The 26,525-nt window shown below is 42.4% G+C and overlaps 2 protein-coding genes across 2 annotated transcripts; both read left to right on the plus strand.

Moving 5' to 3' along the window:
- Positions 1-6: 6 nt before the first annotated feature.
- On the plus strand, positions 7-4,793 carry LOC104909219 (two pore calcium channel protein 2-like). Its single transcript, XM_010706335.2, has 9 exons — positions 7-208; positions 617-681; positions 965-1,052; positions 1,360-1,429; positions 1,988-2,207; positions 2,469-2,559; positions 2,879-2,992; positions 3,381-3,499; positions 4,256-4,793. The coding sequence occupies exons 4-9, from the start codon at positions 1,373-1,375 to the stop codon at positions 4,399-4,401; spliced, it is 747 nt and encodes a 248-aa protein (XP_010704637.2). The 5' UTR covers positions 7-208; positions 617-681; positions 965-1,052; positions 1,360-1,372; the 3' UTR covers positions 4,402-4,793.
- A 962-nt stretch (positions 4,794-5,755) lies between these two features.
- On the plus strand, positions 5,756-24,914 carry BUB1 (BUB1 mitotic checkpoint serine/threonine kinase). Its single transcript, XM_003203638.4, has 25 exons — positions 5,756-5,846; positions 5,958-6,017; positions 6,088-6,232; positions 6,680-6,876; positions 8,020-8,060; positions 8,751-8,857; positions 10,196-10,248; positions 10,355-10,545; positions 10,933-11,093; positions 11,409-11,725; positions 12,608-12,660; positions 14,288-14,425; positions 15,541-15,636; positions 16,518-16,608; positions 16,979-17,051; positions 17,683-17,863; positions 18,445-18,523; positions 19,564-19,763; positions 20,029-20,169; positions 20,798-20,913; positions 22,117-22,278; positions 22,472-22,629; positions 22,713-22,890; positions 23,173-23,279; positions 23,506-24,914. Exons 1-25 carry the CDS (start codon positions 5,776-5,778, stop codon positions 23,699-23,701), a joined length of 3,312 nt encoding a protein of 1,103 aa, XP_003203686.2. The 5' UTR covers positions 5,756-5,775; the 3' UTR covers positions 23,702-24,914.
- The last annotated feature ends 1,611 nt before the right edge of the window (positions 24,915-26,525 follow it).

The following is a 26,525-nucleotide window of genomic DNA, read 5'->3' on the forward strand; positions in this document are numbered from 1 at the left end:
TTTTTTTTCTCTCTGCTTGCAGGGGATTTGTTTGGACTTATGATGTGATCATACTAATAAATGCAATCTTCATTGCTCTGGATGAGGAAAGCCCTTATATTTCTTATGCAGAGTGGGTCTTCCTTGCTTTATATATAATTGAGATACTCCTGAAAGTATACACATACGAACCAAGGGCATTCTTTGGCAAAAATCAGTTCTGGAACTGGTGAGTATGCATTTCAGTGAGATCTTTGTGTTCAGTTTATCAAGAAGTGAAAGTCTGAGGAAATAGGCTTCCAGACAACTAACTCATGCTCCAGGATGCAGTTAAAATGAGTTTATGCATGAGAAGACAGTGTACTCTTTCCTGTCTAACAGACTGCTGTTCTCTGGCCTTCTGCTAGCTCCAGTCAAATGTGACTGCAGTTTATGAAAGTAGTGGCTGGGCAGGGGAAAGTATTTTGCTAAATAAAGCTTTCCCATCTTCCTCTGTTGTAAATAATTCCGAGATGAAGCAGGGCTGTCTGCCCCACAGAAGTAGTGACCCTTCTTCCTCTCATGTATGTCATGTGGGAGCTTACGTGCCATTCTGTGTAGCCCACAAATCTAACAGCACTGCCTTCCCTCATGCTAGGTTTGATACCCTCATCATCTTTGCTGCCTTGACTGCAACGATACTCAATACCACCCTGAAATCGAGTAAGTGCAGCTTGAGCAGCCTGCATGCATCTGGGAGACTCGGTGGTTTTGAGTTGTCTTTTGCCATCATCTTGGTCTTGGGAGGCTTTTTGGCAGGATAATGGAATTCCTATAGGGTTTCTAAGAGCCAAATTTTTTTTTCTCCCTCTCCCTCCCCCACTAATGATTACCTGTTGTTTGTTTTTTTTTTTAACATGTTTAATGAGGACATAGCACGTGCTTACATCTGTAAGAGTTTACATGCTTATTTTTCAGAAGACATATCTTTTTTTTCTTTTCTCAGCCACAAAGTATAACAGTCAACAGATCCTGGACATTGTCTTCATATTAAGAGTCCTCAGGCTAATAAGGATTGTTGACAGCATACAAAGGTGATGAACAGAATGGAGTAGGGATATGTTTGTGGGGCAAGCTGGATCAGGCTGGCAGAAACAGTGCTTTAAGCTGCTCTGTAGGGCTGCTTAAGATTGATCATGGCAATTCAAGAAAACATCCCGAGGCCTTGTCTCAACTTGCCTGGGATGAACCCAGCTGCTGCAACCTCTCTGCAGCAGTAAATAAGGATATGTGGGGGAGCTCATGCTGGATGGGATGTGATAAATAAGCATGAGCATTTAAAAAAAAAAAAAAAAAAAAAGCCTCCCCACAGTAGGCGTTATCATGAATCATTTGCTGTAGGTTCCGAGTCATCATGAACACACTGATAAACATCGTGCCAACCATGCTGACATTTGGAGGGCTGACTCTGGTAAGAAAACCTTGTATCTTAGCTCAAAGCATTCAGTTTAGCAGGAATGTGTTAAGTCTCACACACATCTGGTTTTCAAGAGAATGAATGCAAATGTTTCAGTGGCTCAACACCCAAACCCAGTGTACATTTGGTTCTTAGTTATGGCACATCTTCACATGTGCAAAGTGGTTGGGTTACTGCTAGTTGCCAGGACATTATGTCCTCCATGGGGCAGCAGAGATGTTCTGAGCAGTCTAGGCTTTGGATACTACAGGGAATCAAATGATGGTTTGGGCAAGAAGCTGAATGAGAACACTTATTTCCTAAAATCACTTTTTAGAAGTAGGTTTTCCTCAGGATTTGAGAATGTTTCATTTCTGTGTATTTGGTCTGCAGTCCTGGGCAGGAATAAGTCAAGTAGTTGCTTAGTTGCTTTTGAGGGGGCTGAATCTCTTAGACTATGCTACCCTTCCACAGGCTGTATCAGTAAAAACTGAAAAGTCTGCTGGAGCTTTTAAACCTGCCACGGGGCTTTCTGCTCGGTGAAGAGGCCTGTAATGGCGTTTCTCTTCCCAGGTTGTGTACTGTATATTTGCTATCATTGGTATGGAGTTATTCCATGGGAAAATCCAGTTCTTCCCAGCAAACTCAAATGCTCCTTATGCCTTGGAATGTGGAAACCCAGCTCTGAAGGATTCTTTGTTTGCCCGTGGAAAATACTGCAAGAACAACTTCAACAACTTTGCGTCTTCCTTCATTGTTCTGATGGAGCTTACTGTAGTCAACCAGTGGCACGATATCCTTTTTTGTAGTGGAATGTACAAATTAGAACTTGGTGACCCATGTTTCCCTTCTCCCCTAAGCCCTGTTTTTTCTTTTGTACTGAATGTACCTATGCACTCATTGTCATTCCAAAATGGAGGAATGTTCCCTGCACAGGACTTGTTATTCCCTTACTCCTGAATGCTACTGCTAGGAAGTATTATTTGATCCCTCCCTCAGCATTACTGTAGAGCAAGATCTCTTTTAGCAATTTTAGCCTTAATTCTCTTTATACTCTTTGCCAACGGATTTGCCAACGTGACTGCTCAGCCTGCAAAGCTTTATTTCATCGCCTTCCACATTGTGATGGTTATAATTATTGTCAAGTAAGTTTTGGCTTTCTCTATCCTTAGTGGAGTGAAGAGGGGCTCTGATCCTTGCCAGGGCAGTGTTTATGATCCCAAGATTGTGTATGGTGTGCTGCTCTGACATGTGTCCTGCCTCTTTGAAGAGCCTCTTGCAAATGTTCTTAACTCCACTGAGTGGTGTTCTGCCTTATGGCAAGGTCTGCTGGAGATGTGCTCTAAGCCCTCGGTACCTAGAGCTGGGCTATGAGCCTGTCTAATCAGAGTAGTTGATGTCTGAAGCTGGAGGGTTTCCAGTAAGGAAGAGCTGCTATGTGATTCTATTTCTCATTTCTTTCAGCATCTTTGTGTCATTCATCTTGGAAGCTTTCTTTGTGGAGTACTCCCTAGAGAAGAGTGAAGTGGAGACGGCCATTGAGCAGAAAATCCAGGAGCTGGGAATGGGAGTTCAAGAGTAAGCAAGCCCCCTCAAACAGTAGTGCTGGATGTGGTTGGCTTGGCAACTCCAGTGAGAGCAGTGGGACTGCAGGAGATGCTTCCTTCCATCTCTGGGTGTGAACTGAGACTCCTCTTCCTTGTCACAAAGATCTTGCTAATCTGTCATGACCTTAAAGGTCTTGGTCTAGGGATGGTAGTAGAAAGTAACTTGCCTTCCCCTTGGAGGTGGGAACACAGTGAACTGTCTGCCTCACTGAGCTTGTCTAGATTTAGACTGTCATCTGGGGGGCAGGAGATGCTGGAGACTAACAGCATGACTGTGATGCTTGCCTTGTCCAAGAGAATGCATTGCTGGTGTGTACGCATGGGCCCCTGTAGGATAATTTCTGATCTTTCTTGTGCAGGGAGGCACTCCAGGGTGAACAACTCCTTGATAACATGGAGAGTGCTGACAATGACCTTGAGGGGGAAGGTGGAACAAAGGCACAGCCTAAAGGGCTGGTGTTTAAAATTGCCTCCAAACGTAAGTGTTGCCCTACAGGTTCTTTCAGAGGTATGGTGACTGCTGCTGCTATGTGTGTGGGTTTTTTTTTGTTGTTGTTGTTGTTGTTCAGAAGGCCACGGCTCTGAACTGTCCCTGTTAGTTGCCCCCTCTCTGAGGAAGTTCCCAAACACTTCTGCTTTCCTTGAGCCATAAAAGCAGCTAAAACTTGGCTAGAGTTGTGCTGAGAACTGTGGACTCTGCTTTTTCTTTTTACTTCTGGAGCAGCTTTTCTTCCTCTCTCTTACAGTGTGTGCTTGTCTTCAGTAGCCAGTCTGTGGAGACACTGCCTTGGTGGCTGAGGTCTATTACCAGGAAGCCTGTCTTCTCTCCTTCCTGAATGCACTCCATACTCCTGGCTTAGATCATGGGGTGACTATCCACTGCTTTCCTCTAGCTTAGTGCCTGTTTTTTCTTCCACTAGATTTCTTGCTGTATCTTAGCAGCTCCACTAACCCATGCTTCTCACTTTCCCAGTTGGTTGGGATCACAAATCTGTTGAAGGAAATGTGGGGGATAGAAGTACCTGAATTCTTAAAGTAAGAATCTATTCTTCATAAGTGCTCAAAGTGTTGAAAAGCAGACTAAAAGATCAGTAAATATCACTTGAGGCATTTTTCTTGCCTCTGTAGTGTAAAAACACTACGAGCAGCCTTTGAGTAAGAGGTCTACTAAGGCAGGTGCTTATGCTGGAAGAACAGACATGAATGCTTACAGTGACTCTTTTGCCACCTCCAGGGTACAGGACAGTTGATGCCCTGCTTCAGCGTATGTTTGAGGCAGAGATACCTCTTGAAGATGAAGGCCCTTCTTTTGAAGAGATCTTAAACTTGTCCCCTGCCACTGCTGTACCTGGTGATCTTACTTCTGAAAGGGCTGTGTAACTCAGGGTAAAAACACAGTGGTCGACAAGGAGGAGCTAATCCTCAGCTGCACAGGTCTCCAGCACATTTTCTGGCTGCCTGCCTTCAGTCACTGTGGTCAGGTACATCATGGATGAGATTAAACAGTTGCAGGGGCAGCTGATGCAGGAAATGGCACTGTCATGTAAAGGAGCTTTATCTTGTGTAAAGTCTCACATGAATGTGGAAACTGGAAATGCTATCACAGGAGAGCAGATGGAGGGTTCGCGTATCTGGCTGTGCAAGTCAAGTGCAGTATTCAATATGTTATGAAATACCTATTCCTTATAACTGGAATCTTGTATTACAGCACTTTTATATGCATATATGGAGCAAAGTAAGCTGCATTAAACAGTTCTTGTTAGTACACTAAATTTAGCAGTTAATCATTGACATCCGTTATTGTTTAATGATGGGAGGTGGCTGGGTACGCTGTGTGATGAATTACTAACATACACAGAGCACTTGATGATGACCTGTGTTCATCAGTAACCTGAGAGCTGAAGACAGAGGCTATGATCCTTATACAAGTACGGAAGGGTGACCATTGAGCTCCAACCTCCCACCAGCTCTGGGCTCACCCAACCTCGCCTTGGGCACTTCCAGGGATGGGGCACCCATAGCTCTGGGCAGTGCTGCCAGGGCCTCGTTGAACCTCATTAGGTTTTCCTAGGCCTGCTTGCCTGTTGAGATCCCCTTGGGTAGCATCCCTTTCCCTGTTGTATCAGCCACGCCACTCAGCTCAGCATCATCAGCAAACTTGCTGTGCCCATCTTATGCAGCAAGTTTGCTCTGCCCATCTGTGTCACTGATAAGGATGCTGAAGGGCACTGGTTTCCAAACGGGGGGGCTCTGCGTGTCACTGGGCTCCACCTGGGCATAGAAATAAGGGCTTCAACCTTTCGGAGTTCCATCCAACTCACTCCTCAGCCTTTAGTCCCGACTTCAAATCCATCTCTTTCCACTTAGAGGTAAGGCTGCGGCTGGGGACCGTTAAAGGCTTTGCACTGTGCACATGACATCAGTTGCCTTCCCTTGTTCTGCTGCATTGTAGAAGGCCACCAGACTGCTCGGGCGTGATCTGTGGCTTCCAGAGCAAGTAATCTGGAGCATCGCAAAGCCCTGCGTCGCACCACCTGGGCCTGCCTATGCACTATATGGACATTCAGCCCCCCTCGCCGTGCCAAGGAGCCCGGCGGCATGCGGGGACGGCGGAGCACCGAAGTGCTGCCGGGAGGGGGCGGGGCTTGACAGCGGCGGTGAGTGGGATTGGTGGAAAGGGACGGGACTAGGCGGCGGTGAGTGGGATTGGTGCAAGGGGGGCCAATGGGGATGCAGTGCCAGGCCGTACTGCGCATGCGCGCCGAGTTTAAATTGGCGGCGGTTGGGGCGGGAGGTGCAGGGATGGCTGAGGAGAAGATCGCGCGGTGAGCGGGACGGTGGCGGGAAGCGGGGCGGGCTGACTGAGGAGCGGGGGTTTCGTACGGCCTTCGGCCTGAGAACTCCTCGGCCCGGTTAGACCGTTGTTTGTTTTACAGAAGTTACGAGGCGCAGATTCAAAACTACCAGGGGAACGACCCGCTGGAGCCGTGGGACAGGTCGGTGTGCCGGCTGCCGGGCGCCGCTGTGGGGCTCGGCTCGGTTCTGACCCGCCTGTTCGCTTTTCAGGTACGTGCGGTGGGTGCAGGGCTCGCTGCCGCCTCACGAACAACAGAAGCGCCTGCCGCGTCTCCTGGAGCAGCTTGTGAAGGCGTTCCTGACCGACGAGAAGTATCGCCAGGACGGTAGATTTGTGAACTGCTGCATTAAGCTGGTAGGTGTTAGGGTCTTAGGAAAATTCAGCTGTCCTAAAAAGTTAAAGCTGTCCTAAAAAGTTAAAGCTGTCCTAAAAAGTTAAAGCTGTCCTAAAAAGTTAAAGCTGTCCTAAAAAGTTAAAGCTGTCCTAAAAAGTTAAAGCTGTCCTAAAAAGTTAAAGCTGTCCTTCTGCTTGGCGGCTCTGTGGCTGAAAGCAGCTTGCAGCTCCTTTTTTCTGCTTACTAAGCTGTGTGTCTTTGTGCACAAATTCTTGGAGGGGATCCTCTTTCCTGTGGTTCACCTGGCCCCCAATTACTTGCACTGCAAGAAAGGCACTGTGTTTGTATCTTTAGAAAATAATGCTTTCTTGCTATGGTAAGAAGGAAGTTGTTCTTCTGTTTTGCTTGTGATTTCCTTGAATGCTTTTGGAAGAGCTTGTGGGTTATGTGTCTTTTGTCTTGTGCAGGCAGAGTTCATCAATCCTCCTTGCGTGTATTTTGACTACCTGTGTGGTCAGGGAATTGGCACAAACATCTCTGCCTTCTATATTGCTTGGGCTCAGCAACTTGTAAAAGAAGGCCTCGTGCAGTGTGCAGTGTCTGTTGTTCAAAAAGGACTTCGCAACCAGGCACAGCCACAAGAGAACCTGCAACAGCTGTATTGGTAATTCTGACACACTTCTTATTTACTGAAATAGTGTTCAGTTGTGAGTGTTTGTCATTTTTTTTTCCTTGGATACCCTGTACTATAGGGAGACAGACCAACGGTTATTGCTGGGAAATGTGGGTGTAAACCTAAGAATGATTCTTTGCTATTCACTATTTGCTGGCTGTTTTGGAGGGTATATTGAGAAAGCCTCTAACGCAGTGCCTTCAGTGAAGGAGGCCCAAGAAAAAGGAAAATGCTACAACTAGTTGATTAATCTCCTGTCTGTTCTTTTTTAAATAGATTAAAACTCATAGCATAGCCTGTTCAACATCACAAACCTGCCCTGGATTTACTACACCCACAGAGGTTGTGGCTGCCCCATCCCTGGAGGCATTCAAGGCCAGGCTGGATGTGGCTCTGGGCAGCCTGATCTGGTGGTTGGCGACCCTGCACATTGCAGGGGGTTGAAACTAGATGAGCATTGTGGTCCTTTTCAAGCCAGGCAATTCTGTGATTCTACACATGAACTTTTGTTAGTTGAAAGCTGGAGCAATTACCCATGCTAATGGCATCCAATTTGTCAAATGATTGTGTGCTTATGATGGCATGTCAGTTGGATGTACATCACCCTGTAGCTGCATGTACTTCCAACGGCTGCCTGCTGGATGCACAGTTCTGCTGATAATTGGTTTGGATGTTCCTTGACTCTTCTGGTCAATGGCAATAGCTGGAACTGCAGTGGAATTAGACATCAGTTCCTGAGTGAATTTGAAGTCTGTATTGGAGGCATGTTGACCATCATATGTAGGTTCAGTTCCTTGTACTTGTTACTTTGCAGAGGTAGGTCTGCTGGAGTTTAGCATTTAGCTGTTGGAAATGCTAGAGCTGGTGCTTATCATGAGATGCTTCCTCTACTGATGATAAAGCAACCCTATTTCCAACTCTTCTGTATACTGTGGAGCTTTTTTATTTTTAAGAATGTGAAACTACCAGTACCTGTCAGTGTACAACAATAAGGGTCCTGTAACTACCCTGAGTATTTTAGGGTAACGTTTCTAGGTACAATAATTGTGTAAGGAAATCAAAGGTTCCTGGGGGTGGATGGGAAGGAATGGGGGACAGGTTACTTAATAACAACTGATGTTTCTTGCAATTTAGCTGGCTGCAGAATTACGATCCTTGGAATCCTTCTCTGCAAGGTGAGGCTACAGGTATTTGGCTGTGAGGTGTACTTAAGTTGGATTAATCTTTTACCTGTCAGTGAGTTTTGTCATAGTGAAGGAAGCTGCTGCGTGCTTTGTTTCTCTCAGCTAATCTGCTCTCTAAGTGGATCTTCACTTAATAGAGCTCTGCAGAGGAAACCTGCTGTGTTGATTCTATTCTATAACATTAAGATGTTAAAACATCCAGCAGAGGTTTATTTCATGAAGCAACTGAAGGTTGAGATCTTGCAATTTCAATACTATACTGTTCCAATAATAAAGTTGGGAATATAAGAAATCAAAATAAGAAATAATTTGAGTAGCAGCTGTAAAATTAGATTAATAGTATTTTAATAACAAAACTTAAAATTCAACTTGGTTACAAGCTTGTGCCCCTTATCAGACTTGGGCAGTGATTGAGTGTTCTGTCATCGGTTCCAAAAATGATAGGATCGTTTTCTTTGAGAATGTAATAACATGCATTGTAGAAAACTGAACAGAGGGCTTTCATTGAATTTCACAGCTAGTTTTGTGGCTACAGAGTGTAATAATTTGCCTGTAGAAACTGATTTTCTTCTGTTTTCTTAAGTATATTCAAAAAGAGGTATTAGTTTTCTAATGCTTAAAGTCATTAATAGATGATAAATCTTTCTACTCGTTAATACAAGCCAATTTAATCTGTCCCAGGTGCTGCTACTGTAAAACCACTTCAAACTTCAAATGCTGAAAATCAAATGGCTCCTCAAACAGGTGTTACAATTCTTAATGATCTGGCATACACGTGCAGAAATCAGGTAACAAACTGGGGAAGTAAATTAGTACAAGGAAGACTGAAATGCTCATATAACGTTTAGATTAGAAAGTGTCATTGGATAAGAAAATCAGAATGTTCTAACAGTATCTTCCAGGTACCACAAACACCTTTGTGGTGGTTTTTTACACTCTAAGCATCACATCTTCATAGAAATATTTTGGCTAATAGAAGTGCTTGTTAATCACTCAGCACGTTTCCAGTAATCACAAACAAAATGTGATCCATATATCTACCAACCACTGTTTTGGAGGAATAGTATTATCAATAGTATTCTGTCAGTAATGCTTCTGGAATATTGATGTGAAATTGAATTGATTGAATTTCTGTGAAATTCAAGTTACATTTTTGTATGCTTTTGAAGAATGAATAAAAAATAATTCCTGAGGAAGAAGAGAAATTTCTCAACTAGTCCTCAGTGGTGGCTTCTTTTAGAGGTCAGCCTGTTGATGTAGGAAATCATTAGGAGATGACTCTCCCACAACCCCTGAGCCTCTCTTGAAATGTCAGCAGAATGCTGTAGCCTGCCAGGTCAGTCTATAGCAAGTTCCACCTGAGTTTCTATTCATACCTAGTAGAAGTTTTTGTTAACTATAGAGTCCAAACTCTGCCACCCTTTAGTTGCCTTCCTTTACCCATTCCCCACAATAAAACCAAAAGAGAAATCATGTTGCTTCTAACACATCTTAAATAAGTACAGAATGCAACACTGTTGATCTTCTGAGGTATGGCAAAGCTTGTTTTGGTTCTTCACAGCTTTTCTGGCACGATAAATGAAATGTGATCTTGGGGGATATTGCCTGCTGTTATTGACCCATGGTGTCATGGAGTGATGGAATAGAGCTTAAAGTTATTTGACTTGCTGCCTGCCCCCTAGCCCTGAAATTGGATAGCTTGTCAAAGAAAGAAGTTGGAGAAGGCTGTCCAATCTGTTCTTAACAAACCCAACTGGTCCCTAACTTAGGATCTTAGTATTTTGAAATCAAAACTTCTGCTCAAGTAGTCCTAGAATCCTTCAATTTATTATTGACTGCAATTTCCAGATCTACATCTGTCTGTCTGGATTCTCTGGGATCTTGTTCATCTTCCAAAAGGTCTGAGGTTACAGCTAACTGTTATACAGCTAATTCTTCAGGAATAGATTTCTCAAGTTCTTACAACTTGTATAACTTTTTCTGGTCTGCTGTTGCTACACTCGTGGCCTGAGTTGCCACTTCTTCAATCAGAATTAAATCTTAGGAACTTCCTGGTTGCTAGTCTTGTCAAAATGGATGGCTAACTATAATATTGGATTTCTTTCTTCCCCACTCTGCATCTTTAGGGTCCTGATTCTGCTGATACTCAGTCCTGCTCTTCTGATGGAAGACAACAAGTGTAAGTTTGAAAAAGAATATAATATGCCAGTTCTCTATAGGGAAAAATTAAGATGCTCTCAGAACAAAACCAATGGACTGACATAGAACTCTATTTTTCCTCACAGGACGTGTGTTACATACATCTCTAAATCTGAAGTTCTTCCTACATCGTTGTCTTCTGCTGTGGAATGCAAACAGGTTGCAATGTATGATAAAAACCTGCTCATTTGTGAGGGCTCTGAACTTTCATTTGAGGAGCTGAGAGCCAACCGATACTTCAAGAAATACGAGCGTTTCAAAAGGCAAAAAGAACAGGGTATTCTTCCATTTCCATCTAGCTATTTCAGAAGCCCTCTTACAGTGTTGGAAATCTAGTACCTGTCTGTACTCATGTATTTTCAAACTCTCTGCTAAAGCCTGACAAATTTATGAAAGCCCAAGTTAGTGTCCCTGTTCAAAAACAGAGTGGAACAAGCTTGCAAGTATCAGTTAACATGCGAGTGACTGAAGTGTGGTGGTATTTGGTTACCTACAAATTCTTCAATTCCCAAACTGGCCTGATGTTGTTATTTAGGATTTAAACTCATCCCTGGGTTTCGTCTTCTGCAGCTTGAATCTTTGTAAACAAAACAAAAAAGTTTTTTAAAAAAATAATAATAATAAAAATTAACTGTTTTATGGCATATCAATATTTCTTTCTTAGAAGAGGAAGAGAAGGAGTTCGTGAGGAAAAAAGAAGCAGCTGTCCTCGAACTGCAAGCCCTGCAGCAGAAGCTGGAACAGCTCACTCAGCTCACCAAAAGCTTGGAGGAAACTAGGCTGGAACCAGCACCTACAACATTCGTTGCACCAAATAAGACAGTGGTGAGTGTGTGTTATGTTCAATAGGAGCAGTCCTCATAAAACTCTCTCTTAAAACTTAACTGTGCTTTACCTGGTAACCTGAGTGGTTTGATAACCAAATCTGGAAGTCAAGGCTGCAATATCTGACTAGCACAGATACCTGGCATAATTTGAAATACATAATGAAGAGAATTTTAATTGTTAAACCTCAAAGATTGATATCGCCTCTGAGAGTCCTCTTAAATGTGAGAAGCAGTTATAAGTTATGCAAACTGGCAATGGTTACACACATGTGGGGCCTTTGGGGGGTTAAAAGACTGTTTCTTGTTTCTAAAGGTACATCCACATGTGGCACTCAATGCAACTCTGCAGCAGAACTGGATGGCACCTTGCCAGAGCTCAAGTCTGGTACCAGATCAACCTCAGTCAAGTACTTTGTTATCAAAATCTCTTACACTGGAGTCAGCAAAACCATCTGGCCACTGGATGACATCAACCTCCCTGATAAAAACGCCATACAAGAAGGACGCAATCACAACTCAACAGGAGCTTAGAGAAGTCCACAATGGTTTGTCACACCCTCCATTCAATAAGGTTTCAGCTCAGGAACGGGCACAACCTGACTCAGCTGCTCAGTGGAGCACCAGAGAAGGGTATGTATAAAAAAGCTAATTCATGCCCTGCAGATTATCTAGTCTTTTGTGTCTTTACTTGAAACTGAGAATTAACTTGGGAGGAAAAAAAAAAGGCAACCTTTTTCTTCCTCTTCTAAAAAATCTTAAGAACTTGTGGAAACCAATATTTAGAAGACATAGGTCAAACTTTTATAAGTTTCAGGTCCTCGTTTCAGTTTTTAATTCCTTTGACCCTGTGTTTTAGTTGTAATAACGAAGAGTAAATTCAGTGCATAATGAAAGTGATTATTCAGCATTTGTGTCCCTGGCATGCCTGAAATAAACTACGGAATGTGCTTAGTTCATGCAAATCCCAGATGTTACAACTTGGCTTCTAAGGTCTCTGGAGAAGAAAAAAGTGCTTGTATTTATTTTTCGTGTTTTGGTTTATATGGCAGCTAATAAAAAAAAAAATAGTTCAGAGGCAGGGGGGGAAACCTAGGTGTGCAAAATGAGCACAGCTGAGGAAACTTGACCAATAGGAAGAAATGCAATGGTTGTCATTCATTTATGGCAGAGGCTTACCTGGAGGCAAACTGTATTCAAGAAGAACATTTGCTGGCTGCATTTTATCTTTCTCAAAGGACTGCTGCATTTCTGGCTTTTACTATTGGCAACTGAGAATCTTGGACAGAGTGGGGGCAGGTCAATCTCTAAAGTTTTCTTTTGACTTCATTTTTATGTCCTGTGTGGGGAGGGCTGTAGGGTTACCAATGTCTCTGTGATGTTTCCTTTGTTTTAAATCTGGGAAAGGCCTTCTTACTGGTTAGTAACCTTACTAATTACCGTTACTATTAAGTCCTGGAATTTAAAGAAAGGCATTTATTTCAAGCTAATGTTTTTAAATCTTTTTTTCTGAAGGCACTCTAAAAGGACATCATCCACTGGACTAACTACTTGTGTGGACGTGGAAGGTAATAAACTAAATTTTGATAGAGACCAACATGGCTGGCACGTCTTTACTGGCTAGGGATGAACAGCATGCAGCATTTCAGTTTTGGTGGACCTAGGCCATCTTGTTTGAAAGCTCCTAATATTCAGTATAAATGCATGTGAGACTTTACTGGGGAGCTCTACCTCATGCCAGAAGTCCTACATCAAATATGGAAAGACACTATTCCAATCTTAGTATTTCCATTCCATTTAAAGTAAGACAAATTCTCTAACTTTAAAGAGTACTTAACTGTTGAAATTCCTTCCCAAATGAATTATGAAAACTCTGATTTTATATATATGCAAAATGAGATTCCCCATGTCTTGTCTATAGCAAGAATTCTGTAGGATGATCTTAACTATTTTTTTTGTCCAGAAGTCTATTGAATGCATCATACCTGAGATTATATAGATAGGATGTAGGAGCAGAAAATGAATCATGACTTCCTGAGCTTCCCTTGGGATCATTGTACTACTTGTTGTTCTGAATTAAGATGACCAAGATATTTCATAGGAGTTTCTATAGGAGTTTGAGTAGTTAGTTGAGTTTTGCTTATGTTTTTGCCTTCTCGTTAGGCACCAGTACTGGTCACAGTCACCACCAATAGATATTGGTTTTAGTGTACTGTGGTATTTCAGAGAAATACTGTGGTATTTCAGAGAAGATGCTAATTTGTTTTGAGATGTCATCTTTTAAGTGGCAAAATGATGATTTGCTCTTGAGAGGGGATTTTTCTCAGGTTAAAGCAGGGAAGTTAATGGGAGCATGTTTTTAATTCCGCTACTCACCTGCAGAGGTGATATGGCAGAGAAATGAGATCAAAATACTGAAATACAGCTGTAACCTGGTTGTAATGATGACTCATACAAGCAGAAACAGACTGTGAGACCTGCTAATCCCTTCCAGTTTTCAACTGCCACTGCTTACAGGCTGTTTATACTTCATTAGTCTTGTGCAAACTAACCTTGTCTGACTGGGAACTCCAGGCTTCCCATGTAATGCTTTCTTCCTCAGCTTTCTGCCAGAACTATCGAGGACCTGGGGACAGGCCTTAGAGTAAGAATGAGGACAAAGCATGTTTTCCATGTCATCTTTCACTAGGTCACCTATCCCACTGAGTAGTGAACCTGCTTTCCTCAGTTTCCCTAGTTTTTTGTACAAGAAGCCCTTGTTGCCACATCTCTCACTAGTTCCAATCCTAGCTAAGCTTCTTTCTTCGCACTTCAGGGCAATTTCACATTCTCTCTTCCAGTATCCAGTTCCTATTCCCACTTTTGTGCAATTTTTTGGTTTGAGTTCTGTTGGGAGATCTTTTGTCCTTGCTGGCTTCCTGTCTGCTTGACTCACTGAGTCAGAATGGATATTTCCTGTGAGTTGGTAACAATGTCTTCAAAGACCAGATGTTTGTCCAAGGTCCATTCTGCCCTTCAGGGTAGTCTCCTCTGGGATCCCAACAAGCAGATCACTAGATAAGCCAAAGTCTGCTCTATAAAACCTCTGAGTTGTCATTCTGTTACTCCTCTTGTTTATTTCTCTTACTGGCTACTGAAATGTTAACAATCAATCCCAGGCTACTTTAGAAATAGTTTTGCTGTTTCCTTTTCCAGTATCTAGAGCTGGAAATGCTTCCTTTGCTTCTGGAAATGCTTCTCAGGCTACACCAAACACCTCTCTGGGAGGAGCAATGCAAGCAACACCATTCAAAGTGCAACCTTCACCAACAGTTCATACAAAAGAAGCATTGGGTAAGCATTTGGAATAACATGTTAGCTTCACTGGAATGAGTGGGATCTTGCTGGGTAATTTTACTGGAGCAGAAGATAAAATGAGGTTTTCTACAAATGGGCATTTATACAGCTCTTCCAAAGAGGGGAAAAAAAAGTAAAATTAATGGCACTGGTACCATACCCTTCTTTTGTAACTGAGTGGATGACCCAACACTTTGATTGTGTTCTTCCAAGACAGGAGGAGTAAAACTTATCTCAAGTAATAAATGCTTTGCTAACACATTGTTAGCCCCAGGCTAAGCTGCTTCATGTTACTTGAGCTGCTCTTGTCAGCACTGTCAGTGACTCTGAGACCTGTCACAGGCTAATGTGGAAGAATGATCCAAAGTTAGTAACTTGGGTTGAAATTGAGCTCCCCCCAAAGCTGATACAAGGGTACCTCATGCAAGAGGTCTTTTGATTTATTAAACAGGCATCATCTTCTCTAAACACTGATTTTTCAAAATGCTGAAATGGAAATTGCAATTTTGTTTCTGATGTCAGATGTGGAATGATAATATCCTGATGCTATTCTATCCTTCTCATGCACTCCTGTCACGTTCTTCAGTTTTGATAGTAAGCCTCTTGACTACTACCATATAGCAAACAACTGCAGCTGCAGGTAAACTTATAAAGAGTTTAAAAAAAAATATAGACCTTGAGTTGTTCATTAGATATCTCAATCTCGAGTAAGATAAGGAAGTTACTCCTTCAGAATATAAATAAGTTGCTCCTTCTGGTGGTTGGCGACCCTGCAGATAGCAGGGGGGTTGAAACTAGATGATCATTGTGGTCCTTTTCAACCCAGGCCATTAAGACAAAAAATAATACAAGAACTGTAAATGTCATCTTTGAGAGATCTAAGAATAGACAAGTCATTGCACCAACAGTTAGGCATTGGCAAGTCTGATCTTTCTGGTTTTGTTCAGTTATGCAGAGTGTTCAAATGAAATAACAACGAATAATTGATCACTGGCATTTGATAAATGCTAAGAATTGTAATAACTGGCATTTGATTTGACTCCTACGCAGTGGAAAAACCTCGGACAATATATTTTCTGCTGGGTGATGTTGGTTTTGTTTTTTTTTTTTAGGCTTTCTAATGGATGTATTTCAAACACCTGTCTTCCCTGAATCACCTCCTCTAGAAGAAAGTGAGGAGCAATTTGAAGCCTTTTTCTGCAAAAGTGGTATGTGCTTTTATTTTCGTGCCACGAGATTTCACTCCTTTACTTCCTGCTCACCAGTCCTCACAATTGCAAGGTAAAAAGTTTCTTAAGTAGGTGCAGAGTGAAGGAGCAGCTTCTTAACTTGATAATGAATTTACTGACAAGGTTCTAGATGCTAGTGCACAGTCTGAGGAAGGCAGGAGTACTTTACTACTAGCAGCCTAGTAATGTCCTAATTAAATGCTGGTTCTCTGTAGACATTTTAGTGGTACTTAAAGTCTTGATTTTGAAAAAGGCACAGCTGCTACTTTAAGAGTTAAGATTTTTGTTCTGAAACATTTTGCAGGCTGGGTGTTAGTCTCAGAATCTTCAGTTTATCTGTAACAGCTGAGATTGTAAACCAGCGCCGGGCTTTCAGACAACAGTGAGTTCAGAGAGATTTTGTAACCGGCCAGATGCAGCCAAGAAAGCTTATGTATTCCTGGATACTTTGTTTCTGAGATGGAAAAGTCATGTGCATTTCCAAAAGTTTGTAGGGAAGAGCAGCTGAGTGGCAGTTCTGAAGGCACTCTTGGGGTAGCTGAATGTAGCCATGACCTCATCTCATGCTCTGTGTCAAGCACTTACATATTTGCCTTGCCCATCTGCTCTGTTTTCAAGTTTGTCTGAGCTTTCCAAGAAAGTGTATCAAAGTCCTTGTGTGCCCAAAGTAATTTATCAAGCTTTGACCTTCCTCAAAACAGGAATCATAGCTAGTGATAGGTGCATTGCCCTGGCATATCTATGCCTGACATAAAAGTGCAATAGCCCGAAAGAAAAGCTACAAATCCAACCCCATCACCTTCTTAATTAGGGGAGGAAATGTGAATTTTTATGAACATTAGTGATCTTTTCTTTTTAAGAGCTTGATGGAACCTTGAAAACTAACGTCGTCGCCCCCGTTGTGCCCATGTTTTCTATCTTTGAAGATGAAGAGGAAAAGGAGAACAATGGGTAAGGAGGAAAAAAAACTGAGTTAGGCTTATTAAGAAGATGTAGAATAGAATCAATTCTATACGTACAATTTTTCTATAACTGTATTTGCAATATCAGGATTGACTTGAGTAAAATCAGTGTGAGCTGTGGCAAAGTGGCATGAGAAAGCTGCAGTTGCTTCTCTGTAGAATTACACAACTTTCCTGTTTTGGACAGCATACTTAAGATCCTTAATTTTCAGGGTAAGTGTGGATAGCTAGTTTCTTTGAACTACTGCAACTTCTCTAGGTTATGCACAAATGGATTTCTCTTTACAAGTCTGTCTTACCATTAGACTCCTTTGAGAAGTTTTTAGGGAAAAGTTATTCTAAACTACCTGTTTTGTCAGGATTCCACCACCAAAAAGCAAGACAGAAGAGCCCAGAAATATTGGAGAGCGTCCCTTGACTGACTGCACAGAAGTGAGTGTTTCATCTTATTGCAGGAGTTAGCCTTGACAGCCATGGCTAGGCAGTTAGAGGGCAAATACCTTTGTTCCATCCCCGTCCTGCTGCGCTGAACTCGTTTAAGTCTCGATACCCCTTTCTGTTTTCTGCCAATGAGATGAGCTTTTTCAGTTAGTTTTCACTTTATAACAAAAACAAAAACAAACCTAGGAGCTTCAGAGAGAGATTTCTGTTTCCAGAACAAATCTGATTGTGGCTGCTGTGTAGATTTGGCGTCTGTGTTAGGAAAGGAATGACAGGGAGCCATTGGTGCTTGAAGCTGCGCTAACCACCCAGCACTCTTCATAGCTGAGGAGAAGAGTTGAACTTTAGGCTGCTTAAACCTTGGTGTTCTTCAGACTACTATGGCAATTTCTTGGCGTCCAGCATTTTGCTGTGAAGTTGATTGTTGCCCACATGCAGATCTGATACAAAACTAAACTATATAAGCCTGTGATTTAGGTTATATTGCCACTCCTTTACTTTTTGCATGTTGACACATGCCTACTCTGTGTTATTGAGGCTGACTGTAGCATGTTACAGTGCAGATCTGACAAGTTAGTTTTGATGGCTTAGCTTAAGTCTGTGTATTTATTTTCCTGTCTAGGAAGAGACAAGGACACCAGAGTTCTTGCAGGATGATTGTATAGTGTGGAATGCGTCATGTACCAATAAAACATTAGCTTCCTGTCCAAACAACACAAGAGACTTTACAGAAGCTGCCCGACTTGTATCAACACCGTTTAATTACCTGTCAGTGCGTTCACGGCCAGCTTTGGAGGACAAAGGTAAAATAGTGAATGCTTCAGGCTTAGAGCATCAAATTCAGTGCTTCTCACCTCCGTATCTGTGCCCTAGTTACCTTGCAGGCCTTGCCAAGTAAAGCACAGGTATCGCTCCCACTGCTACAACTTCTCAATGCAAATCCTTTGCAAAACAACAGCTAAGAGTATGGGCAGGCCCAGCACTTATGCTTTCCAAATTTTTTTTTAATTGGGAGCAAAAAAGATAAGATGGCAAGGGACCAGAGAGCTTTGACTGGTCTAATCTGAACCTCTGGAGAGGATTTTCCAGTCTGTGAAAACCCAAACAGTTGACTGAAATCCCAGCATCACCTTCTTTGGTGAGGTCCCTTATTTTTGTCTACCCCTCGTTCAGCTCTGGAATACTCTTCTCTAAGCAAATCAAGCTATCGTGTTTCCCTTGTCTATTCTAAAATAGGCTTGTTCAATTCTAGCTCTCATGATACCTCAGCAGCTTTCACAGTTGCAGTGTGACTTTCCCTTCTTGTGTTGAAAATAATGGTTTAAATGTGCTTGCCTTTTGGGCAAAATAAGCATGTGTTATTGTTGCTACTCCCTTTGTTCAGCTTCCAAGAATGACTTGCAGCAAATGGATTTGGAATTTTCTGAAGAACTGCATAAGAAGGCAAAAACTAAGAAGCTAAGGTATGGCATTGACTGGGTGAGATTTTCAGGTTGCAATGCAAATTTATGCCAGAGTAGGCAAGTCTGCTGTGTTGCAATTGGGTCAAGTCCTCCAAGTAATCCAAAGCTAACATACTGGTATCAGCTTGACTCTGTTTAGCATACATATTAGCACTTTGTGGAGCTGTGTGAACCTATGGTGATAATATCTGTAAAAATGCTTGTGTAACTTCAGTTTTCTGGCACACGACATGGGTAACAAGTGCTTTAGCTATTGTACAACTACTGTAAATGTGTTACAGTCCCTGGGGGGCCACAATAAGAGCTAGTTGATAGTGCTACTGCAGTGTTTGGGAAACAGTTTGCAGAGAGTGTGGGTGAAAGTGACACATTTGGCAAATACCTGGCTTTCATCAACTGCAGCAACTTAATTATTGCACTGGTGGTTGTCTGGACCTCCCATGGTGTCTTTTTAAATGTTTCCATGGGGGGCCCAACAGTACCTTTTTTTTTGTAATGCACGTTTCACACTCAGGTGCAAGCACCATTTTCAATGATATGGTGAAGTCCTGATCAAGTAGAGAACTTACTTACATGCATTTGGAGGCAAACTTCAGCTTGCCAATTCTGCCTGCATGCTCCCTGTTGTGGGCTGCATTTTTCAGTGTTATTAATGCAGAGGTTGGAGCAGCTGAGCAGAACTGTTGGTGTGTGAAGTATCTTTGATCCAGAGCGTGAGATCTACAGAAGGTTTTGTCAGAAATGATGTGCAGGCATTATTAAGGAGTCAATGATTGCAATGCAAAAAGAGTCGTGAGCAAATAAGGAATGCTGACAAGCCTGCTGGGCTCTGTTGGCTTTGAACGGATTTATTTGCTGCTTGAAGATGTAGATAGCTTGTAGAGGTGGTTCTTCTTTATATGGCTAGCCATGCCCAGACTGCTTATGGTTATGGCAATGGCAGCAAGCACAGCTGTTTGTACTTCTGGCTTAGTGAAGAGGTAAAAATGGCATGGAAGTACTGCCAATTAAAAGTTGTTTGTTTTTTCTTAAATATATAGCCCTGCTCTTAAACACATTGCAAAACAAGGAGAGTGTCAAGGAAATGCCATCACTGCAGCTGCTTCTCACAAATTACACGAGCAGATTACCACTAGTAGAGCTGAATATTCTTCATCTCTTGGGGTGGACAAGACTTCCCATGAAAAACTGTCCAGAACTGAGCAGGACAGCAGGACAGCCAGGACTGGTGGAGCTTCAGGTACGGAGCCTTGGCTGTGATTTTCTTCTGTGAAATCTGAGACTGGAGCAGCATCATGTTGTTGGAGCAGTGCTTTGTTCCACTGTGAAGGTGGTCACTGCAGTAAGCACAATGTCTTGTGGCTCCTGCAAAGAGATTGCTGCTTATGCACAAGCAATGGAAGGACAAGTGTGGATTAATTATACTCGTTCAGTTTTAAGCTTGTGGTACCTCTTTGAAATGACACTTTCCTTATGGCTTAAATGTTTTTCTTTTTTTCCTGAAGTCCTTGTTGAGAACCCTTGGGATAAGGAATTGATTTGCAAATTCTTATCAGAGCTCCCTAAGCCACTCAGTACATATACCAACTATTTTGAATGGAAATCTGTTCTTCCACCTATCCAAGCGAGGGCTGAACTCCATCTTGGTAAGAGCTACTTCAAACATTTCATTCTGAAGCACTTATTACAGACTTTTCTGAAAACTTCTGAACTATTTATTTTTCTAATCCAGCTTACTTATGCATATATCCAAATAGTTTCCAGATTATCTGGACTTCATATTTGAAATTAAGACAACTTTGTTTTGTCTTTTGTAGTTAGAATGCAACCATTTTTGACTGGTGTTCTGAGTAAGGAGCAAAAACCTTTGTTAGTTTTCCTCTCCTGCTAATCTATGATGCAACTCTTGCACTTTGTATGGGACAGCAGCAGTCCTCTGTCAACAAAGTCTGTGTGACAGTAATTGCAACATACTTACATGTAAACATTAGTGTTTACTTTTTAAGAAATGCACTTTGGAGTCGAGTAAAAATAGAAACACTGATTTTTTTTATTTTTTTTTTTTTTAGTACTTCACAGCACTCCTTCTCAAGGGTGATTACGGGTTCTCTTTTATGAAAAGTTTGGTTAGCAAGAAGAGCAAGTAGAGAAAGCCTAGCACTAGCATTAAAGCACTAACTTATGTATGACTGGTGTGTTTCTTTTGGCTGAGTAATTGCATCTTTTTGCTGAAGTTTGCAAGTGGGACTTGCTAATCTCTTCTGTCTTGTAAAGGTTCCCTCTCAGTCTGTGTGGACAGCTTGGTTGGAGAAGGAGCTTTTGCTCAAGTCTACCAGGCTTCTGTTCTGAATGCCAGTGACCCTAGAAACAATCAGAAAGTAATATTCAAGGTAAGTAGTATTGGAAAATTCTGTAGTCTTCCAGTAATCTAATACCTCCCTGGATTAATTCTGCTCAGGTCAAGCTTTATTCAGTTTGAGTGCTGCAATGCCTGATGCAGTCTGTGTGGAAAGTTATTTTTATCAATTTGTCTTTACTTCCTCTTGATCTTCTCTCTATCAAGTAGTCACAAGTAACCTGGCTATAATTTTTAGGATATCTTTCTCAGCTGAACATAGCTGGCTACTTGTGTGTCTTATACACATTTTCATTTGCTGTGGACTAAATTGATGCAACAGCTGATACTATAAGGTCACTCTGAAAGGGCCTGCACCTTCCCAAGTATGTACCTGCTAGCTTTCCACAAGTGTTCTGCACTCAGCCAGCACTCATTTTGTGCAGCCTGCCTTTCTGGTGGCAGCTGGCTGTTGCATACTCTGCTAGTTGATGCCTCTAGGGTGCAGTTTTATTAACAAACAAGCTTGTCTAGATGGCAATCATAGATTGAGCAGCTCCCTCCCTGCTCTCCCCTTCTGCAGGCTGCTTCACTGCAGGAATGAGCAACAGGTGATAGGATGGACTTTCATCAGAATTACTGCCAAAAAGAAAGTCTGCACAACTGTGAGGTCAGCTTAGCACAAGAGGGTCCTACTAGATCATGCAACCCTGTGTCTGCTGTTGGCTAAAAGCCCACGTGTACACTTACTGCAGCCTGGCTGAAATGTGACCGTGCAATTGAGTCAACACCTCACCCCCATCAAATCTTTTTTTCCATAGCTTTGAAGTCTTTTTGTAAATCCACAATATTTCAGTCTTCCTGCAAATAAATATTTTTGCATAACACTTAACTAAGAGCTTTCTAATAGGTAAAGGTAATGTCTAAGAAATTTTCTTCCTCCCCCTACACCAAATACCTGATGCTCAGAATCAGGTTTTCCTGTTTTGAACTCACTGTAAACCTTCCCTTAAACAAAGTGTATGTTGCCAACAGGAGACTGAAACATCAATGTTAAAGACTGACATTTTAAATAACATTAAAAAGCATATAAGCCACAATGGAACAATGATTCAATATGATGGATTTCACTATCCTGAGGTTGAATACTGTAGATATAAGCATTTTGTTTCATCAAAAGTGCTTATTAGTCTGATGTTCAAGAAAAAAAGGTTTGTTGTTAGCAGATATACCTAGTAATGAACCTTTCTTGTTACAGGTCCAGAAACCTGCCAATCCTTGGGAATTCTACATAGCAACCCAACTGGTAGAAAGGCTCGATCCAAGTATACATCATCTTTATATCCACCTTTATTCTGCTCATTTCTTTCAAAATGGAAGTATTTTGATTGGTGAGCTCTATAACTATGGAACTTTGCTGGTAAGTGCACTCAACTTGTGCTCTGAGTATCTGTGTTCCTTTTTGAGTGCTGCTATGTTGTGATATACAGAAGTCTCTTCACTTTATGGAACTTCACTGTGAGCTTAGTCTGTGCTTATTATGAACATGAAATCCATATAGAGATGTTTCTGTGTAGCTGATGGTTCTTTCCTACCTTTTTTTTTTAATGCAGAATGCCATAAACATTTACAAAAAGCTTCCTGAAAAGGTGATGCCTCAAGCATTTGTAGTCTACTTTGCTGTAAAAATTCTTCATATGGTAGAAGAACTCCATAGCTGCAAAATCATTCATGGTGACATTAAACCCGATAATTTCATGCTTGGAGAAAGGCAAGTATTTCCCTTTCCTAGGTGAGGTGCCACCATATCGTGGTATTATAGTCTCTGATTGCTGCTGCTTGTCTTGGTTAAAGGTTTCTGGACAACGATACGTGTGACATAGATGATCTCTCTCATGGCCTGACACTCATTGATTTGGGACAGAGTATAGACATGAAACTCTTTCCTGAAGGAACTGCATTTACTGCAAAGTGTGAAACATCTGGGTTCCAGTGTATCGAAATGCTGACCCAGAAACCATGGAACTACCAGGTATGAGGCTGTATAGACAGCCATAATATTCAGGGCTTAAGGCATGCACCTAGTATAAATAGAGTATAGAAATAGTAAACTTCTGCACCAGTGCTGTAGGTTCAGCTCACTGCTCTAAGGGCATCATCCAGAACCCTCTTCTTATGGAGACTGCTCTTTTAGCTCCGAGGGGTGGGGGAATATTTTGCTTTGGGTTCTTTCTATTTTGTTGCTTGTTTTGTTTGGTTCTTGGTGGTCTGGGTATGCCTTTTTTAACGTGGAACTTGTCTGTACTTTGCTTAGACAGACTACTTTGGCATTGCAGCAACAGTCTACTGCATGCTGTTTGGTACTTACATGCAAGTGAAGAATGAAAGTGGTGTCTGGAAGCCTGAAGGATCCTTCAGAAGGTTGGTGTCAAAGATCTTTTTGAAAGCTTTCTTTTCTACAAAGATGTACTGTTAACCTTAGACCTGCATTCTGTCCAGTGTTGCTCGCACTTACATGTCAGTGCTTTAAAAGCCAGGGTTTAATTGCATGGGAACTGCTTCACAGGGTAAAAGCAGGAAATAATATTTTGGCAGTTTAAACTTGGACATTTTTTTTATACCTTTATTGTTTTTTGGTTCTTTGCAGGCTTGTCAATGCTGAGGTGTGGAAAGAGTTCTTTGACATCATGCTAAACATACCAAATTGCCAGAGCCTGCCTTCTTTATCCGCTTTGCGCAACAGACTGAAGGACTTATTTTGCAAGTCATATGCAAAGGAAATAAAGCTCCTTAGGAGAAGACTTGTTGTGTTGCTCATAGAGCACAAACGGTCACGAAAGTAGGTGTTTAGCTATTTAGCACTGCTAAATGACTGAGGATGGGAATGTCATGCACGTGGAGTATTTTTGTAACATCTTTTAAACCTAAATGTTGTTGGCCTAGCTTCAGGAATGGTAACATTCATGTTTGCATGAAATAGTGCAGAAATATGACCTTTTGAAAACTAGACCAAGTGTTAATGCAACTTGCCCTGTTCTAGTGTGGGAGGCACAGGCATGTTGGAGACTGTCTGGGGCATAATATGTTGTGTATTTTGGGGGGGAGAAAAAGCTAGTGAAGAGGGCTGTACGGGTGAAGTAATTGCTTTCAACTTTCAATGTATATAGGCTAGGAATATACAGGTAATAAATGCTGTCCAGCCTGGTGAAAGTCAGGCTGGTCTTTGAAACTGAAAGAGTACGTGAGGTGTTCAGGATGTGTTTTCCTCAACATGAAGAACAACGAACAACTTTGTGGAAGGAGCAAGCTGCTGGAAACTGAGATGTAATTCCAAACTGTGGTCCTACCATTGTGAAAGACTCCAGAATCTCTTCTGAGAGAAGACAGCAATTGGAAGTGAAGTAGCACGTGCTCCTGGTTACAAGAAGGTGAACTTCTGGGACTTAATAGACTTCATCATGGAAAAAACTCTGTACCATGCTTAAGGATAGGCTTTCCATGTCCCTGTTCTCCCAAGAAAAGCTGCTGGAGCCACCTGCAAATAACTAAGGAATGTGAGCGAGCACGGTTTTGAGTTGGTGACAAGATGAGCACTGCTGCTTGTCCATGCATTCAAGACTGCTGTTACTGCAATTCCTTCAGCTTTGTGCCTCGTGTATTCACAACGCTTCTGTTCCACCCTTTTTCTCAGCAACTGCTGATCTCAGTGTCTTCCAGCATAGATGAGATTTGGATTAGATTGAACTGAACTCACACCTGCCACTTCTTTGTTAAATTTGCTTCTGAGCAGTCAAAAATTATTATAGGCGTGGGCAAAAGCAAGAGGCAAGTGTGTGTGTCCATGCTGGAACTGAAATAGTTGTTTCCTGGTCATTATGAGGTTTTGTTTTCCTTTACTGTGGCAAAAGTTGTGTTGTGGTAACTGGCTCTGGAAAACTCCAGAAAAGCTTATTTTTACAAGTACCATTTTTTTTTCTCTATTTTTGTTTGTTAAAATTATCTAATTCTACACATCTTAACTACAGTGGCCAATAAAACTGCATTGATTTGCTATTACCTGTGCAACTTGCTTTCTTGGGAGTTTGGCTTGACTTACAGGAGTCCCGTCAAATGCTAGATGTCAAACCTGCTTAGCTTTGGTGCTAAATCCATAAATGTCAGAGAGCTTCAGCAACCAGCTTGAGCGCAGCAGCTCCACAGCAATACCCAATCTGGGCTTCTCTCCTTAGCTGAGGAGCATGGAGCCACGTTGGGGGAGCATGGACACAGCTTATTTGGAGCAACGTATCCACACGCAGTCTTACCAAGCAAACTTCGCAGGTCTTCAGACTTTCTCTACTCTTGTATTTCTAAATTGTTCGATGTCTTCGTTCTAAATTGACCATTTAAAAGAATGCTGGGGAGAGTCAGGGCTGGACACAGGCTGCAGGCAGAAATGGGCTGTGTTTTGCACTTGTATGAAGGGATGATGGCTCTTGAGCTCCCCTTAACTAAAGAATGACATTACTTTTTGCTGCTCTCCATCCTTCAACACAGCTCTGCTGAGATTTGCTCCCAAAACCCCTGACCCTTTCCTAGATCCACACCTCTCACCACTTCTGTGCAGGAGTGCTCCCTTCTGCCTTCCCATCTCAGGATCCCCATCTCAGGGCTCTCAAGGCAGTCCCCTGTGCCAGCATGCGATGGCCACGTGCAGCAGGTGTGCCTTTGGCTGCCTGCCCAACAAGTGCACTGCGGCTTATTACTGCCTTCCTTTGAGCCTCCGTGGCTGATTGATCTTGGAGTAAATGCTGACTTTGTTCCTCGCACGCTGGCAGCACTTTGCACTAATGCTGTGCCAGCCGTGAATAGCGGATTGCTCGCAGCGTGCATTTAGTTATCAAGAAGCAGGGCTCACCTGGAGGTTCCCAGCACTGAGGCTATTCTATTCACGAGGACATTTCTCCCGTGCAGGGATAACATGAGAAGCTGTGACCAGGAGCCCCAGCAGCTGGAGTGATTCATAAAGGTAACTTAAGGGAAAGACACGAGGCAGCAATGCTCAGTGCTCAACATGGGTGCAGCATGCGAAGATGTTCAGACTGCCTGGGCCACCTCAAGGACGGGGAAAAAGATGTTTTAGCAGCAGAGCGGAGGCTGTTTTAAAGCTTTTAGATAGGTGGGAGTAGCTCGGGATTCTGTGTGCAGAAATGACAGTACAAAGTACATTGTGCTATTATTTTGGAACCTCAGACCTTAAAAGAAGGGGCTGCTTTGGCTCACCAAGCCTGACTTGCCAAAGGCTGACTTTGAAAAACAACAAAGAATTCAAGCGAAGTCTCACCAGTAATTTGCCCGTTCCTTCCTCTTCCCTAAGATTACTTTTTAAAGGGACCTTCCTCCAGCAGAAGTGCCAAGGGTACAGCTGCCCCGAGCTGTTTTCAGGGCTGTTTCTGTTTTCTAAAAGCCTGATCCTGCCCTCTGGGAGCATCCAGCAGCAGGTGAGGTGTAGGTCGGAGCTCCGCTTGGCACTCACCCAGCTTTCCTCCTGCCGGTCTCAGCAGAGCAGCCCGCAAACACCACTTCTCCAGCTATTTTGGAGAGGTGCAGGATTAACCCCAGGTACGGCGAGGGCGTTATTTATGTAGTGCATCTCTCCACAGGAGGGAGACAAACAACAGATTTTCG

This window comes from Meleagris gallopavo, chromosome 2 (assembly GCF_000146605.3).
Source record: "Meleagris gallopavo isolate NT-WF06-2002-E0010 breed Aviagen turkey brand Nicholas breeding stock chromosome 2, Turkey_5.1, whole genome shotgun sequence".
Lineage (NCBI taxonomy): Eukaryota > Metazoa > Chordata > Aves > Galliformes > Phasianidae > Meleagris > Meleagris gallopavo.

What these genes read in the sequence shown, in the direction of transcription:
- LOC104909219 (XM_010706335.2), top strand. Translation starts at nt 1,373, where the DNA reads ATGAACACACTGATAAACATCGTGCCAACCATGCTGACATTTGGAGGG. An exon ending in CTGGGAATGGGAGTTCAAGA is followed by an intron (nt 2,993 to 3,380) that starts GTAAGCAAGCCC and finishes TTTCTTGTGCAG; the next exon opens with GGAGGCACTCCAGGGTGAAC. An exon ending in GTTTAAAATTGCCTCCAAAC is followed by an intron (nt 3,500 to 4,255) that starts GTAAGTGTTGCC and finishes TGCCACCTCCAG; the next exon opens with GGTACAGGACAGTTGATGCC.
- BUB1 (XM_003203638.4), top strand. Translation starts at nt 5,776, where the DNA reads ATGCGCGCCGAGTTTAAATTGGCGGCGGTTGGGGCGGGAGGTGCAGGG. An exon ending in CAGTGGAGCACCAGAGAAGG is followed by an intron (nt 11,726 to 12,607) that starts GTATGTATAAAA and finishes TTTTTTCTGAAG; the next exon opens with GCACTCTAAAAGGACATCAT. An exon ending in TCATACAAAAGAAGCATTGG is followed by an intron (nt 14,426 to 15,540) that starts GTAAGCATTTGG and finishes TTTTTTTTTTAG; the next exon opens with GCTTTCTAATGGATGTATTT.